Here is a 15,631-nt window from a genome sequence, read left to right as displayed (position 1 = left end):
ATGAGCTTTGCTTTGCAGGCTATATATAATATATATTTATATTATTATATTATATTATAAGATAATTACTTTATGGAAGAAAAGGATGCATAGGCTAGAATTAGAACATGAATGAACTCTCAGAGGGTTGACAAGTAAAACCCAGCTCTGCTTCTCATTCTTGCCATCTATAATTAACATCTTACTTCGATTTATAACTCTGCCATCTTATATGAACAGAGGAAAAGATTAGACTGGCAATGGGGGACTTTAGGAAATTGCCTAACTGTCTAGGACAGGGTATTCTAGATAAAGATTTGATCTGCCTAGGAAATAAATCCAACCAATTCTCTTATTAACAGTTCCAGACTCCATCATACTCCTAACACAACATATATCTCTGCTTATCTTCCTGAGTTCCCTTTACTGTCTGCTGCCCCTCTTGCTGACTTTGGGTAAATAGTGTCACTCTGCTAGGATTTACAGAGCCCCTCACTACCAGGCAGCACACTGTCTCTTACCATGTTTCCATGAAGTACTATAGTACTCCCTGCCTTTCATTCAGGGGATCAGCAAGCAAGACATTTTAGAGTGTGTAAAGATCTGATAAGGGAAGACCCAGGAGCTCCAAGTTAAGAGAACACTGTGGTTTTTCCACATGTAGACTCAATTGAGCAAGTGATTGCTTTTACTGAATCTCAGTTTTCTCATCTCAGAATTGGGGACCATTGGGGTTTGAAACTGAATATTACTGTAAAGCTTTGAACATATTGAACACTCTATAAATGTTACTTTCATCATCATTATTACTATTTCTTTGATGTCAAGATCCTTAAAAGTCACTAAGAGCATCTATAAGACTAATAAATTAATGCTACAGAAGTTACATAAGGAACAGTCCAATTCCTAAGGATGGGCTGATGACCAACATCATCATGGCACTATCAACCAAAAAATGATTGACTGTCAGAAGGGCAGAGGCTCTAATGCCTATTTTCTCCATGAGACAAAGGTGCAGAAGAGACCCCCATAAAGGGGCTGTACTGCATGGTTAAAATGCAGTGGTAATTCCAGGTTCTGACTCGGAGTATGCTAACCTCTGGGCCTCACCATGTTGGCCCTCCTCAACAAGGATACATAGTTACCACCTTATTACAGTGGAGAACCTGTCATTTCAAATGAGTGTCGTCATGATATGATGTTTATTGTTGGGTGAATTTTATATTTTTTAATCAGTGGATATAGCCAACAACATACTTGATGATGAAAGATGGTTTTTTTTTCCCTAAGATCAAGCACAAGACAATTCCATTCTCACTACTTTTATACAACATCATGTAGAACAATGGAAAAAACTGTCTGGATGTAAATTCATTTATTTATATTATATTAATTTTATGAGAGTGTCAAAAAATTCAGTAGGTAAAATACTCCCTTAGTAGACAATAGAGTATCCACATGCAAGAACTTCATTTGGATTTTCTATATCATCTACAGAAATTAGTGCAAGTGTTTATAAACCTAAGTATATGGGTTAGAGCTATAACATTCCTCATGACAATGAGCTAGGCAATAATTTCTATTTTTAATATGGAAGGCTTCATAAACTTGTGTGTCATCCTTTTACAGGGCCATGGAATCTTCTCTGTACTGTTCCAATGTTAGTACGTGTGTTTAGAAGCAAGCACTGTGCAATTTCTTACACATGACACAAGAGCACAATTGACAAAGGAAAAATAGGTAACTTGTGATTTAAATGGTATCATCAATAAAGTAAAAATAAATGTTTATAAATTATGTTATCTGATGTAGGGCTAATGTCCCAGATATATAAAAAAAAAACCTCTATTTTAGAATGAAAAACCAATTAACATAATTCTTAAATAGGTGGAGGATTTAACTAGACATTTTTCTTAAAAAGACATAGAAATGACCAATAGCATAAGAGCATCTGTTAGGCATCATTATTCATTAAGGAAATGCAAATTAAAATATCAATGAGATACTACTTTTATCAATAGGATGAATAAAGTTAAAACACACCTGATAAGTGTTTGATGTGGAAATGGCATAACCACTTATCAGAGGTTAACATATGACCCAGTAATCCTACTGTTAGATACACATGTATGTATATGAAAATATAAACACATAGTGAAGCAAAAATCAGATACAAACATTCATAGCATTACTAGTTATAATTGGAAAAAGGGAGATCACTCAAACATCCATCAACCAACAGATGGATAAATAAAATAAACCAAATCCCAAACATGGTACACTACTTGGCGATACAAATCAGTGAGATACTGATAGAAGCTATGACATGGGTCCACTTTCCCAAGGGAGAAGCTAACCACCACATATTAAGTGAACCCATTTGCACAAAACTCCAGAACAGCACATCTGAAGACACTGAAGAAATATCAGTTGTTTTCCACAGCTTGGCAACTGGGTAAGAGGAACATTTTTAAAAGTTTTATTCAAGTTTTGCTTTGTGTTGCGCTGCTTTACTTTGCAGTGCTGGGGTGTGAACTCAGGAACTTATGCATTTTAGAAAAACATTTTACCACTGAGCCACATCCCCAGCTGGGTACAGGATTTCTCGTTGGAACAATAAAACTGCTTTGAGCATATATTGTGTGGAACAGCTGCATAAATCCATGAAGGTACTGGAAACAACTGAACTGTATGGGTGAGTTTTATACTGTGTATTTTTTTTTTTTTGATATTTTGAGACTAGGTCTCATATAGCTCAGGCTGACCTCAATGTATTAAGTACTGAAGGAAGGTGGCCTCTAACTCCTAACCCCCCTGCCTCTGCCTCCCAAGCATGGCATGTGTCACTATGTCCACATCAAACCTGGGTGATTTTTAGAGTATGAGAATTAAATCTCAATTTTAAATGTACGTGATATGTTCAAAAATTTAAAAGGGAAAAAATTGGTGGGTCTCTGGGGTTAAAGAGAACCAGCGGCTGGCTCCCCCCAAACAGCTGTGGGATCTTAGGGGGTGTCCCATGTCAATCTGAGCCTCAGTAAAGGATAGTGTCTTTACCACTCAATTGGAAGGTATGTGTGGAGAGAAGATGGAGTTTTGAGGTGACAGTGAATGGATGTCCAGGTGAACCACTGGGGTGAAAACAGTGCATGCACGCAAGCCTAGCTAGACTTTGATTCTTAGTTCCAGTCTGCTCCCTGATCAGGTGCCTTTCATAGCCATCCCATACTCCCTGATGCCCCAAAGCATGGTCTCCAGTGGGGACTGACCACAACTCTTCCTCCAAGAAAGAGAAGCATCCTTTCCATCAGATACCAATGCAGCAACATGTCCACCATCACTATAACCCATCAACACTTAGATTTATAGCACAGGAAGAAGCATTTACAATATTCCCAGAATTGAAAGAACAAGAAAAGGATTCTGACAAACACAGGCCATGTTTATCTCACATTGTTCATTGGGAAACTCATTTCCTCCCACTGCCCATTAGATGTTTTGAGCTTTGCATTCTCAACAGGGTAGTGAATAGAGATGCTGAACTGAATGCTACAATATAAACATATGCATCATTCATAATGCATTCAGATGTTTTTTAATTATTCATAGTTCCCGAAAGTTATTTGACCTATCATGCATATATATTCAAGCAATATTTATATTAGAACCACAGTCCCACTGTACAGAATTCCAGCTCATTGGCATTCCCGTCTATGGAATTAAAAATTAAATGAGTCAGAAGTGGAGAGATGGCTCCATGGTTAAGAGCACTTCCTATTCTTCCAGAAGAACCAAATTTGATTTCCAACACCCACACCAGGCAGTTCACAACCACCTGGACCACCAGCTCTGGAAGGATCAGCCATCTCTGGCTTCTGCAGGCACCTGCACTCACATGCATATCCACACACACATTTGTCATTGAAAATAATAAAAGATTATTTTAAAGAACTGAATGAGTCACTGGTCAGTAAAAGCTGTGTGTGAGTTCTGTAAGGTCACCCATGGTATGTTGTTCTAGGGTAGAGGAAGAAAGTTCCATGGAGTTGCTGAAGCTGATGGAACACAGAATATACACTTTGTGACAAAGGTGACAGTGACCGCCAGCCTTTTCTAAGACCAAATTCACCATTTCTCTGACTAATTGGTATTCTTGGACTTAGTCTAGAGGAGAAAAAAACAAAAAAACCACAGGTCCCCGCCCCCTTCTATTTAAGTCTTATTTTCTCTTTTAAAAAAATGCTAGTATTCTGGGCTCAAAAACACCACATTCTTCTGTTTTGGTATTTGCATAAATTTGCATGTTAACATGAATGGTTGCAACTTAAAGAATGCAAAATATAATAAAATTTGAATTCATATCCAGGATGAAGAAAAGACACATTGAAAAACAACAGATTTTCACTCTTGTTGATTTTTTTTTTCAGAAATGGGATTTAGGAAAGACATAAACACACAATCTTGATTTAAAAGCAGGGTTGCACTCAGAGACAGGTACTGCCAAGGGGACACACACACACACACACACACACACACACACACACACACACACTCATCGTAAGTATTTACAAACGGCAGCAATTCCTTAAACCCAAAGAACATCGCATTCCTTCCTCCTTGTGGCCCACCCAGAAGAATGAAATGTATGGAACATCATGTGAGTAACTCAAGCAAATACAGGCATGCTTTTGCCTCTGTGGGACCTAAGAACTGTTTCCTGCTTTATCCTTTGATTTCTCAAGTGCATTTATTCTGAGGACCGTGTGTCAGGATGGTTAAATGCAGAGACAAAGGTTAGAACTCCTGACATAGCTAAATGTATTGGCTGTGTGACTTCTAGCCACTGACACAATCTTTAGATATAACTTTTCTTCATGGGCTCTCCTTTACACAGCATTTTTACCAGCTTTGCAGGTTTATCATGAGAATAAATATGAATAGAGTGAACCTAGGCCAGTGGCTGGTGGGGAACAAGGTTCCAGGGGAGGTTAGCAGCTGTGTAGGGCTTGATATGGTAACAGGTACTTAGGTAATGCTAATCACAGGAGACAGTCTCGAGATGGATTCTCTCTTCTCCAATGTGCCCTCCCATTTGGTCCACACAGTTCCACAAGGACCTCCATGGATCTAGTCACCATGACAGCTTGTTCCCCAGGGACTCCAACTACTGGATGATGGCAACATCAAGTTCTCATTCCATCCTGTCCACAGTCACTCCTTCTCACAGCCAGTGTCTCACCCAAACAGGACAGCACCCGGCACCGACAAAGACCAGAAAGAGCCATGAGCATAGCCTCTCACCTCGTCATCCACGGGCGAATTCGCATCCAGTTTCTGAACCGCCGACTTGCCGCTCTCTTTTAACAGTTTCTCTCGTACTTTGGTTTCATACTCAGGCCGGGAGTGTTCCTACACCAAAGAGTCAGTAAACAGAGTTAGTAAACAGGAGGGAGAGTGACCTGGGCCTGTGGATCAGAACCAGACACCATAAGTACATCAAACTGGGTTCAGGCATGGACACTATCAGACATGACTTGCCACATGACACAGTTACGAGGACTCTATGTCAGGAACACAAGGCTGCAGGGAGAAATGAGACACACAACACTTATTGTCACACTGAGAACCAAACCTTGGAACGTTCCTGGGGTTGGTGCCGGTGTTGAGAAAGGAGAGAGAAGATGTTAACCTGGCAGCCGATACAACAAGAAGCTCTATGTTTTGTAGAACAAACTGACAAAGAGAAAGGAATAGCACCGCCCCACCCCCCACTCTCCTCATACCTCAAGCTCACTTACAAGGAGCCCAGACCCTCCTGGAAAGAGTTGTACCCCACAGCTGGGAGTTTGGGGAAGCAACAATACTTCTCTATTCCATGATTCTGCAGGCTAAAATAGTAGCCAATAAACATCAAAGCCAAGGTGGTCATGGGAGAATCTTAAAACTCACTGCCTGGACCCATCTACATAGCATAGGTGAGCAACTCACTGGTAAATACAGCAGTAAATACTCAGGAGACATCATTCGGCTACTCTGCCAGTCCAGCCTGGATTATCACTCACCAGGCATGAGAAAGAGCTCCCAACAAGTCAAGTCATATCACTACAGACACTGGGCCAGTAAGATTCATAGCTTACTTCAAAGGGGACTTAGCAGTGGGCAACAGGCCTCTCTTGACAGGCCTTCCCACAGTGGCTAGCTCCAAGATGAATTCCTAAGGTGTGAGGATTTCATGATCCCATTTGTTTTCTAAGCACGGCTCCTAAGGAGACTTCCAAACAGAGCCAGCTTCTAGAGAGATTCTTCCGATTCGTGGAATTTGGTGTCAGACCTCTAAGCACAGATGCAGGTGACAGAGGGTTCTGCTGTTCCAGAAGCACACACTTCTTTGTTATCACCCATATGTCAAAGACACAGAGGCCAACTTGTGAGACACCTGGCTACTCTGGTTTTCCTGACAAACTGTGGCACTGGAGAAACTGCCAGTGGTTAAGGAGCGTAGTATATCATGGTGGGTAATGACATTCGGTGCCTTTGCAGGCCCTCCGCCATCACACAGTCTTCAAAGGCACACCAGACCCACCCCTTCCGGGAGTCTGTCTCTGCGATGTACCTACCAGGCAAATTCGTCTCCAATTTCCTAGAGTTTTATAACTTACACCACACACTCCAGGCACACTGTAGCCATTCACACATTTCATTCTTTCTCTCTGGCTGTGCCCATATCAGAGTCTTGTTCTCTTCCAAAGGACTGGCTGTCCTGTATCCTTTTGTGTTTCTCATAGTGACAGGGTTTCTCACCATGCAGAATGCACAGACATCTCTAAATGTAGCTGAAGCTTACTTCAGTTCGGCTTCCACCATTCTCCATTCTCCAGTACAGCATTCCCTAAGGTATACTCCAAGAGAGTTTCAGCTGAAAAAAGACTTCCAGAATAATATCTCCCAAGAAATCGTCCTCCTGAGACTCTGGTGAGCATACCGAAAGGTCTAGAAAGTGCTCTGCTAGAGACACTTCTCCAATATTCTTCAGCTCATCATTTCCCACAGAACAGCTTCTGGCTGTAACAAGTCAAGATGTTGCTGAAATACTTTGGGAAATGTGGACTGAAGTTTTCCACCCTGGCCACCAATATCTCTTTGCTTTGCTTCTTCATTATTCCATGGAAGGTCATGATTAAAAGCTGCTGCAACACCATATATCAACTGCCAGAATGGTGTTCTAAACCTTGTCAAGACCCAGGAGCTTTTTTCCTCATGTTTCCTATAAAGAGACTAAAGGAGACTCCTGGGCTCTCCCTTGATGACCAGAAGGGTGATGCTAACCCATCTCTAGACTCAATGGTTGGAGCTGTGGCCCACCTCACCCAAGCTCAAACCTCATTTGTCCATTTAAAAGAAGCCCAGCTTTTTGACACACAGAGCCTAGTTGTCCTTTATTCAGCTGCGGCAGATCAAACAAGACTATCCCTGTTTGCAGCCAAGCTGACCTGATGAGGTCACAGACTCCCTCAAAAGCTGGGCAAATAAGCTCATGGGCAGAGCAGAATCTAGTCCACATTCAGCCGCAAGCAGATCAATGTAATAGTCCCTAAGCCTAAACTCCATAGATGGCTGATGTGATGCCAAATTCCATGAATCCACAGTCTCCCCAGAAGCTGTTTCCATCCGGAAGCCTCCTCAGGATCTGGCCTGGATGAAGGCTTCAAGCCAGATTCAGATGACCTAAGGTCAGTCAGGACAGAAGGACGGGACACTGGATGCAAAGGCATCCTTCAGTCAGTCCACAAGAACACCCACCCTGTACTGGCCCTGTAGGTTGGCCCTAGGGTTTGGTTGTTCACCCACCTCCTGACCCTCATAAGAAAGTAAACTCCACCCTTTGTCTCTTAGTATCCCAGTTTATAAGGTGGACTTGCTCCAGCCTGCTTATTCCACTTCTACATGTTGAGGACACCCCATGTAGGAGGGACAGAAGGCAAATGGGCTGTGGCCTGTGTGTGTATCAGCTCCATCCTTCCCCCTGAGAAGGTGAGTGTTTCTTGGAGAATACCACAGGGAAAAGAGCATGTTGAAAGGATCCCTGAGCCTGGGAAAAACATTACTGGCCTTCTAGGACACCTCCCTCCCTCTCTCCAACACTCAACTAATACCCATGTCACTCACTGGAATGTAAATTAAATACACCTCTATATGCAGTAATTTATATAAAGCCCAGGACTCCTATGCCAGTCACATATGCCTTGTCTAACTCTCCTCCACTCCTTCCCAGGAGACACAGATAACAATCAATGCCAACCCTGCTCTGGCCACCAGATGGTACTGGTTCCTTTGTCCCTCACTAGCTCCTGATCCCTGTCTTCTCCACTCCTCAGATCTTTCAAGGCATCTTGCTATTACTGATATACACCCCTAGCTTGCCAGATCAGGGTCATGATTGCTGATTCCTTCTTGGGGGTGCCCCTTATTCTCTCTTTTGTCCATTAAAATTCAGCAAATTTTCAAACTCCTGATTTTTCCTTATAAGATTTTATGTTTTGGTGCAAGTAACTAGATCCCACACTGGGGCATACCAAACAAGTGACCTGCTACTGAGTTACATCCGCAGCCCTTAAAACCAAATTTCCCCTTCACGGGCCCTGGGATGGCTGGCCCTGCCCCTCTCTGGATACTGCAGCAGGAGAGTTGGTCCTGCCCCGCCCCTCAGGGCAGAGCTACCCTCCCTTACACTCAGGAAAGATGGCCCTACCCTGTACCAAAGGTGTACACCTCACCTGGGCAGCACACTAGAGCTGACCCTGTGGTCAGGGACTCAGGTGAATCTACCCTGAAGGCATTGAGACCCGGAGAGCTGAGCCTGCCCCCCTCCCCCAATCTGCCATGTGTTGGCATGGGTGAGTGAAAGATGCCCTCCCTCCCTCCCACTGCCACCTGTGGCAGGTGAGAGAGCTGACCCCTGGGTCATAAGAATGGGAAAGCAAGCCCTGCCCTTGACTAGGTGGAGCACACGGGAGAATTGGCCCTGCGCCCTGCCTGACCAGCATATTAGAGCTGACCCTGTTGTCAGGTGCACAGGTGAGCCAGCCCTGAGGGCATGAGAGCAGGAGAGCTGACCCCATTCCACCATGTGCCCCCTGTGGCAATGGGAAGAGAGGCCCCTGCACCTCACCTGGGCAAAGCAGTGGAGCTAGCCCTGGTGGTGTGAGTGTGGGCGACCCAGATCTGAGGTCCTGGGAACAGGAGAACTGGCCCTGCTCCTTGCTGCAAGCTGCATTGGGTGAGCTGGCTGAGGCAGTGTGGGAGAGCTCGCCTGGATAGTAACAATGAGGAAAGGCTGGCCATCTGATAGTAGTAAGTCCTTACTACAGACTTGTGACCATAGGACTGTGAGAAGAATTACTCTGCAGCAGCCACCGTAACATCTGTGGCTTGCCTTGCAAATTAATACTCAGAGAGTGGAAAGGTCCTGGACTTTGCAGATATATTCCCTCACTGTCATCTAAACCACCTACAGTACCAGAGTTCCTATCTGCTACCCACTTTTGTTCTTTAGCCCATGAGCAACATCCAGTATTAGTAACTCTTATAATTATGATGCTCAGCTTATTAGATTCATGGCTAATGTGCTAATTCTCAAAAGAGATGAAAAGGAAGGATTACTTTTTTTTTAACATACCTTAAATATCATCTGCCCCTGCTCCCCAAAGGAATCTACCCTTTGCCCTTCACTCATTTTCTCAATTCAGTCTACTGAATCCTGCCAAAGTGACCTGGTGGATCTTTCTCTGTTAGTTACCCCAGCAACCTTCATCTGTACCCCCCATACCTCCCCGCCTTCATGTTCTATAGGCTCACAGGCATTCTGACAGGTCCCAGCTCTAAACCAATGATTCATTTTTCTCTGGCTTCTTGGTATCAAGGTTACTTATTGCCACTTGTTTGTGAATCTTGTGCCATTTCTTCTTCCAAATTAGGCTACTGGGCCCTCTTCCCATCTCTAAGCCCTACTACACCTTCACAACTCAAAGGAAGAGTCTGAACCCCTGAAGGAAGCATCTGAACTCCCCTTGGTGCTTATAAACCATGACATAGCCAACAAACCATGAGAGACCCAGCCAGTAACAGCTGATGAGACAGCAACTCTAAGTGACTATCTCCCTTCAGGGCATTTAGTTCTAGGATCAGAGAAAAGCAAGGGCCCCGGGAAGTGTGCAAGGGGACTCACTTCTTCCTCTTCTATCCCAGTCAGGTCCCAGAAGTAGCCCAGCCGCATCTGTAGTCTCTTCCAGTTTTCCAGAAACATGGTAGCTTAAAAAGAAGGAAAGCATTCAATTATTTATGAAGAATGGAGTCTGGGTAGCCTTTGAGTTTACCAGTGCAGGTGGGACACACACTTACAGAATTCCAATTCAGGAGCTCTCATTGAAGCATTGAGCCCCATGGCTTTCTGCCTGGAGCTACTCAAAACACTCCATATCCCCGAGTGCCTATAGATACATAGTCACTTATGAAGGGGGAACCATTCTGAGAAATGCATCAACAGGTAATCTTGTCATCATACGAATATAATAGGGTGTACCTGTGTAGACAGTTCTAAGATCATTGAGCAATGTAGTCCTAAGGGGTCATTTTGGATGTGTGGTCCTTTATCGATGCTCACAATATCATATTAATATAATCACATATGATTATATTACAAGGACACATGAACTTTTCCTCACTTCCAGATTCTGGAGAAAAAGGATACTGATGCCAAGAAATGAGAGAAATTTTATAGAATAAGGAAAATAAAACTGGAAGGAAATTATAGTTTGGATCTAAATTATCACCTCAAAGCTACATGTTAAAGACTTGGTTGCTCATTGGTGGGCTTTTGAGAGATGACTGGATCATAGGGGCTCAGACCTCATCAATTGATGAGTTCATAATGTTAAGATTTATTGAAAGGTGATAAAAACTTAGGAAATGGGATCTAGTTGGAGGAAATGGGTCTCTTGGGTATACTCATAAGGACAATATTTTATCCCCAGATCCCCTCCTCCTCTTTCTCCTTGCTTGATGGTCACTGTGAGATGAGACACTTCCATCACACACTCCTATTACCATGACATTTTCCTTTCAGGTCCAAAGCAATGGAGCCTGCCAACTGTGGGCTCAGACCTCAGAAACCACAAGCTCAAACAAACCCGTCCTTGAGGTTGAATGGGGAGCTAGCTTACACTGGGGTCTGTAGACTCCTTAATAAGCCTCATCTTGCCTGTGCAGATCATCTCTGCCTGAAGCTTAGTCATCCCTCTCACTTCTCCCCTACCCAACTTACATAAGCCTCGATCTCACTTTCTTAAATTCCTGGGTCTTTAAGCTCTCAGCTTTCTCTGGATACTAAGGCATGTGTGCATGTCTGGCCCAGAGCTTCTGTCTGGACCTCTTCCATCATTTGCCAACAGGCCTCACACCTGCTTTGCTGCTCACTCATCCTCCAGTCCCCTCCATCTTCAACTTGTGTGAATTATTCCCATCTCCCACCTCACCCTCCAGGTTCCTCTTTCATCCCATCCTGACCCAGTCCATGTCACTCTTCCTTCCTCCATAATCCTACCTTTGTTATGATCACAACATCTGGGAAAGGAAGGGAAGGGACATTCCCCAGAGTCATCCCTCTAGCTCTGCACTGTCCATGATGCCAGCCAGGTGGCCCTCACTGCACACCATGCTGGATTTCTGGCTGCCATTTCAGGTCTATGGTGCTCTAACAGGGCTGAAAACTCTCCCCGAGATCCCAACTACCTGTGTTTAACTCAGGCACATTACAGAACTCAGCATAATCCTGTGCTGGCTGAATGTGCAGCTACTCAAGCTACCTTTATTTACTTGCAGCTACATCATGCTGCCATTATGTGTAGTTTTCTCCCTTGAACTTGAAGTGTTTTGTTTTTTTTTTCTGTGAATGCATCTTACTCCTGAGACTGACATTGGCCTGGGGACACTGTCCTGTCACCCTTCACAGTGCCTGAAGAGGATATACGCAGGGCAGGAATTGGTGTACTGATCGAGTAGCCTCTCCTGAACAAAGGGAGGGCAGGCTGTGAGCATGCAGAAGAGAAGCCAGGGAATAATGAGCAGAGGTGCCATGCAGGTGATGGGAAAGAGAGGGTGCCATTACACTCAGCTCACTTTCCAAGTACCACATCAGTGCTTTGCACACAGTCTTACCCATTGTCACAGGAATGCTACAGGAAGTATTATTTCACCCGGTTTATAGGTGAGGACACAGCTTCAACACCAAGGCCAAAGGAACCAGGCACCACCTTGGCTAAGAGCATTGACTTTAGGAAACATTAGTAACTGTGGACAGAGCCAGGTCTGCATTCACTGGCTTTGGGACCCACAGCTGACAAGGAACAGAACCAAGATGTTTTGAAGACTGCCTAAGCCTTCCTTAGCAGAGCCTTCTCTGTCTCTCTTCAGAGCTGTGAGCTCTTTGTCACTGCTGATAAAACTTCATCTCCCACTGCAGTCTAAGGCTAGATCTGCAGGAGTCTGGGCACATACTCCGACAGGCTGGGATCTGCAGACTAGTGTCTTCATGATGCAGGCATCTTCAAACGCTATTCTCACTGTCACCTGATCTCTCTCTCTCTCTCTCTCTCTCTCTCTCTCTCTCTCTCTCTCTCCTCAGAACTGCTTCTTTTCAGCCCATTCCTGGCAAGCCTGGGCCACCCGACACTGCACCACTAATCATTATAATCATGGTAATGAGAGTCATTACTATAATTTTTAATTGTAATTTGTAGGCAATTATGCCTAAGGCTTTTGGCTGCTGCACCGAAGTACATAATCACATAAAACACAGTAAGGCTGCTAAAAAAGGGAAAAAAAAACTGCCCTAAACCGGGAAGCCCCAATACAATCCCACCTCTATGTGCTTTCCAGGGATAGGGGTAAGAAATTGTTGAGACTCTGTTTACCAAAGCTCTTGAGTACAGACCATAGGCCGTGTTTGGAACTTGAGACTGTGAAATGTAGCTGAGAACCTCACCTTGCTTCAGGGAGTGGTGTGTCTCAAGAAAGTTCATGGGAGACCCTGAGCCCACAACTCAAAGTGGTGACAGTATCAACAAGGCAAATGAATAGGAGCTTGGTCTGCACTAAATCCAAAACTGAGTATGTAGTCTGGGTTCCACATTGGTTCGAGGGAATCTCAGGGTAGTTACCCATGCTGTGCTTGGTGGGAGGCACTGGTGCCCCTGGCTTCCCAGGCAGCAAGCTGATCTTTACTTGGTTCTGCTGACTGACAAGGCACAAGTTCCATCTCCTCCTGTAGGCTACTATCTTGAAGGGCTGCCCAGGTACTTCTGGGAGTCCCCTGAGACTAAAAACTAGAGTGCCCTCTGGAGGCGCTTGGTGGAAACCTAGCAATACAGAATCTTTCCAGACAAGCTTTGTCTGGACCAAGAAGAGATTCCCACAGGGAATGGGAGAAATCTGTGATCTGCTTCCCTGGATGCTACTGAGAACAGGTTCCTCCTCCTCCTCCTCTTTCTCCTCACCTCTCTCTCCTCCTCCCCTTGCCCTCCTCCTCCTCCTTTCCTTGTCTTTTAGGAACCTATGACTCAGGGCCGTCCGTGGCAGGTCCTCCAGCCCCTGCAGAGGTGGGGATAAATCAAGCGGGCTCTGCAGCAGGACCATGGTCCTACTGAACTTTGATCCAATGGATGCGGGAGGTCCCGCGCTTTCACCAGTGAGTACAAGCCAGGTGGTAATAACACAGACTAAAACATGGTGACTTGGGCTCTTTTTAAATGCATAGGGCTGTGTCATTCCAAACTGACCAGATGCCATGGGGAGGGTGTCCCCAGTTTGTAAGAACAATGTGTGTGTGTGTGTGTGTGTGTGTGTGTGTGTGTGTGTGTGTGTGTGTGTGTGTGTGTTTTCAGATGAGTACGGTGCAGAGCGAGTTAGCTATGCTGATGCTCCAGGGAGAAGGCAGGAAGGGGAACATGAAGGAATTCTTTGTTAATTTCTTTCACAAATACCTTTGGTGAGAATATTGAAAACATCATTTTACATTAAATAAAATCTCCACAGTCCACACACATGGGGTGCAGAAAATAGCATGGGACCTGAAAGTCAGGAGCCCATCTTAACACCAACTGTCCCCCACCATGGCAGCACGCCAGCGTTCTAACTCTCTACTGCAGTCTCTATGGTTTCATATGGCTGAGGAAAAGTGCCAGGTGCCTTATGGGTTGCCAGCAGGTTTTAGAACACGCACATGTTCAAGATCCTTGTAAGTCATATGTGAGGCCAGTGTGGAGTCAACATTACTCCTCTGGGAGAAAACATGGAGAGCCATAAAGGATATTCCTATTTCTCTTCATACATTTCACCAAAGAAGGAAAAGGTATTGTACTTAAAGTACTTCTTCGAGTATGAAGAAAATATACTGAAGTAAATAAATTGAAGGCTACGGCCTTCATCCTGGCCACCGTACCTGTTAAAGACAATCCCTATTGAGCAGATACTGTGACGACAACTTACCCCACAAAGCCATGAAGATGGAAAAGAAGACCGTGGCCGGATTGTCAAAGAGATGGCTGGCTCGCGCAGTCCCACAGGCTGAGCTGAGGTTCCAATAGTCACAGGACTTGTCACACAGGGGACACATGGTAAAGGCATTCTGGTGGTCACACATCTCTTTGCTGCAGTGACAGGGGTTGATGGGTTAGGGCCGTGTTTACTCTTATCAAATGGTAACGAAGAATGAAGGAGCCATCTTCTGAGGTAGGTATCTCTCTATCGCTATACACTGCCCAGAATGTTAATGGTCATCTCTGAGATGTGTGTACTGAATGATGCCTGAGAAAGCTCTTCAGGATGTGCTACATCTGTATGGTTGGTGGGAGACACACACAACTATGAAGAAAGCACCACACTGAGGTTGGATTCCATTCCTTCCTCAAGCACAGGATGTTTCTTATGTCTTAATAGGTTGCCTCACAAATGTGTGACCTGGTCCCAAGCAGAAACAAACATGAGTATATGACGGGACCATCACAAGTTTTATCCTCTAAAGCAGTGGTTCTCAACCTTCCTAACACTGCGACCTTTTGATACAGTTCCTCATGTTGTGATGACCCCCAACTGTAAGATTATTTCATTGCTACTTCACAACTGTAATTTTACTACTGTTAGGAATCATAATGTAAGTATCTGATAGGCGAGCCCCAAAAGGGGTTGCAACGCTCAGGTTGAGAATCAGTGCTCTGGAAGAAGCAGGTGAAGAGGAATGCTCAGAACTGTGTACTGTGTAATCTTCTACCACGAGTGCCTGTAAGCCATCTGTGTAACGGAAACTAATAATATCAACCTACTAAGAATTATGACAACCATGAAACAGGATTAGGAAGAATAAGAAGCAAGGTAAATCCTTCCAAGGACTAGATTGAGAAAGAAGCATGAGCCAAGTGATTCTAATGGCCTGTGTCCTAACCCATTATAAATGTATTTCTATTTAATAGACTGATGAATATATTCACAATTCATTAAGTAATGCTAGATCTAATAAGTTAAGACTCATATGTACATTTACAAATAATAATCAAGGAATTACAGCCCTGGATGACTTCCTTAATATTCTTCTATCACCAAA

At 44.2% G+C, this 15,631-nt stretch overlaps 1 protein-coding gene and 1 non-coding gene across 3 annotated transcripts in view; both read right to left on the bottom strand.

Moving 5' to 3' along the window:
• The window catches only part of Ano2 (anoctamin 2), a 343,664-nt gene that overhangs the window by 147,414 nt on the left and 180,619 nt on the right, over positions 1-15,631 (bottom strand). For both annotated transcript variants that reach the window (XM_016006375.2, XM_016006378.3), the window contains 3 exons: positions 14,521-14,681; positions 10,205-10,287; positions 5,281-5,388 (listed from right to left, as the gene is read on the bottom strand). In XM_016006375.2, coding sequence (XP_015861861.1) covers positions 5,281-5,388; positions 10,205-10,287; positions 14,521-14,681 — 352 coding nt within the window. The remainder of the gene's footprint in view (positions 1-5,280; positions 5,389-10,204; positions 10,288-14,520; positions 14,682-15,631) is intronic.
• On the bottom strand, positions 1,564-1,667 carry LOC121828401 (U6 spliceosomal RNA). The gene has a single exon (XR_006070881.1). It is a non-coding gene; the product is annotated as a U6 spliceosomal RNA (small nuclear RNA).

The sequence above is a fragment of the Peromyscus maniculatus genome, chromosome 3 (genome assembly GCF_049852395.1).
Source record: "Peromyscus maniculatus bairdii isolate BWxNUB_F1_BW_parent chromosome 3, HU_Pman_BW_mat_3.1, whole genome shotgun sequence".
NCBI lineage: Eukaryota > Metazoa > Chordata > Mammalia > Rodentia > Cricetidae > Peromyscus > Peromyscus maniculatus.
Note: the sequence above shows the minus strand (reverse complement) of the source record. Positions and strands in the feature narration are given on the sequence as shown.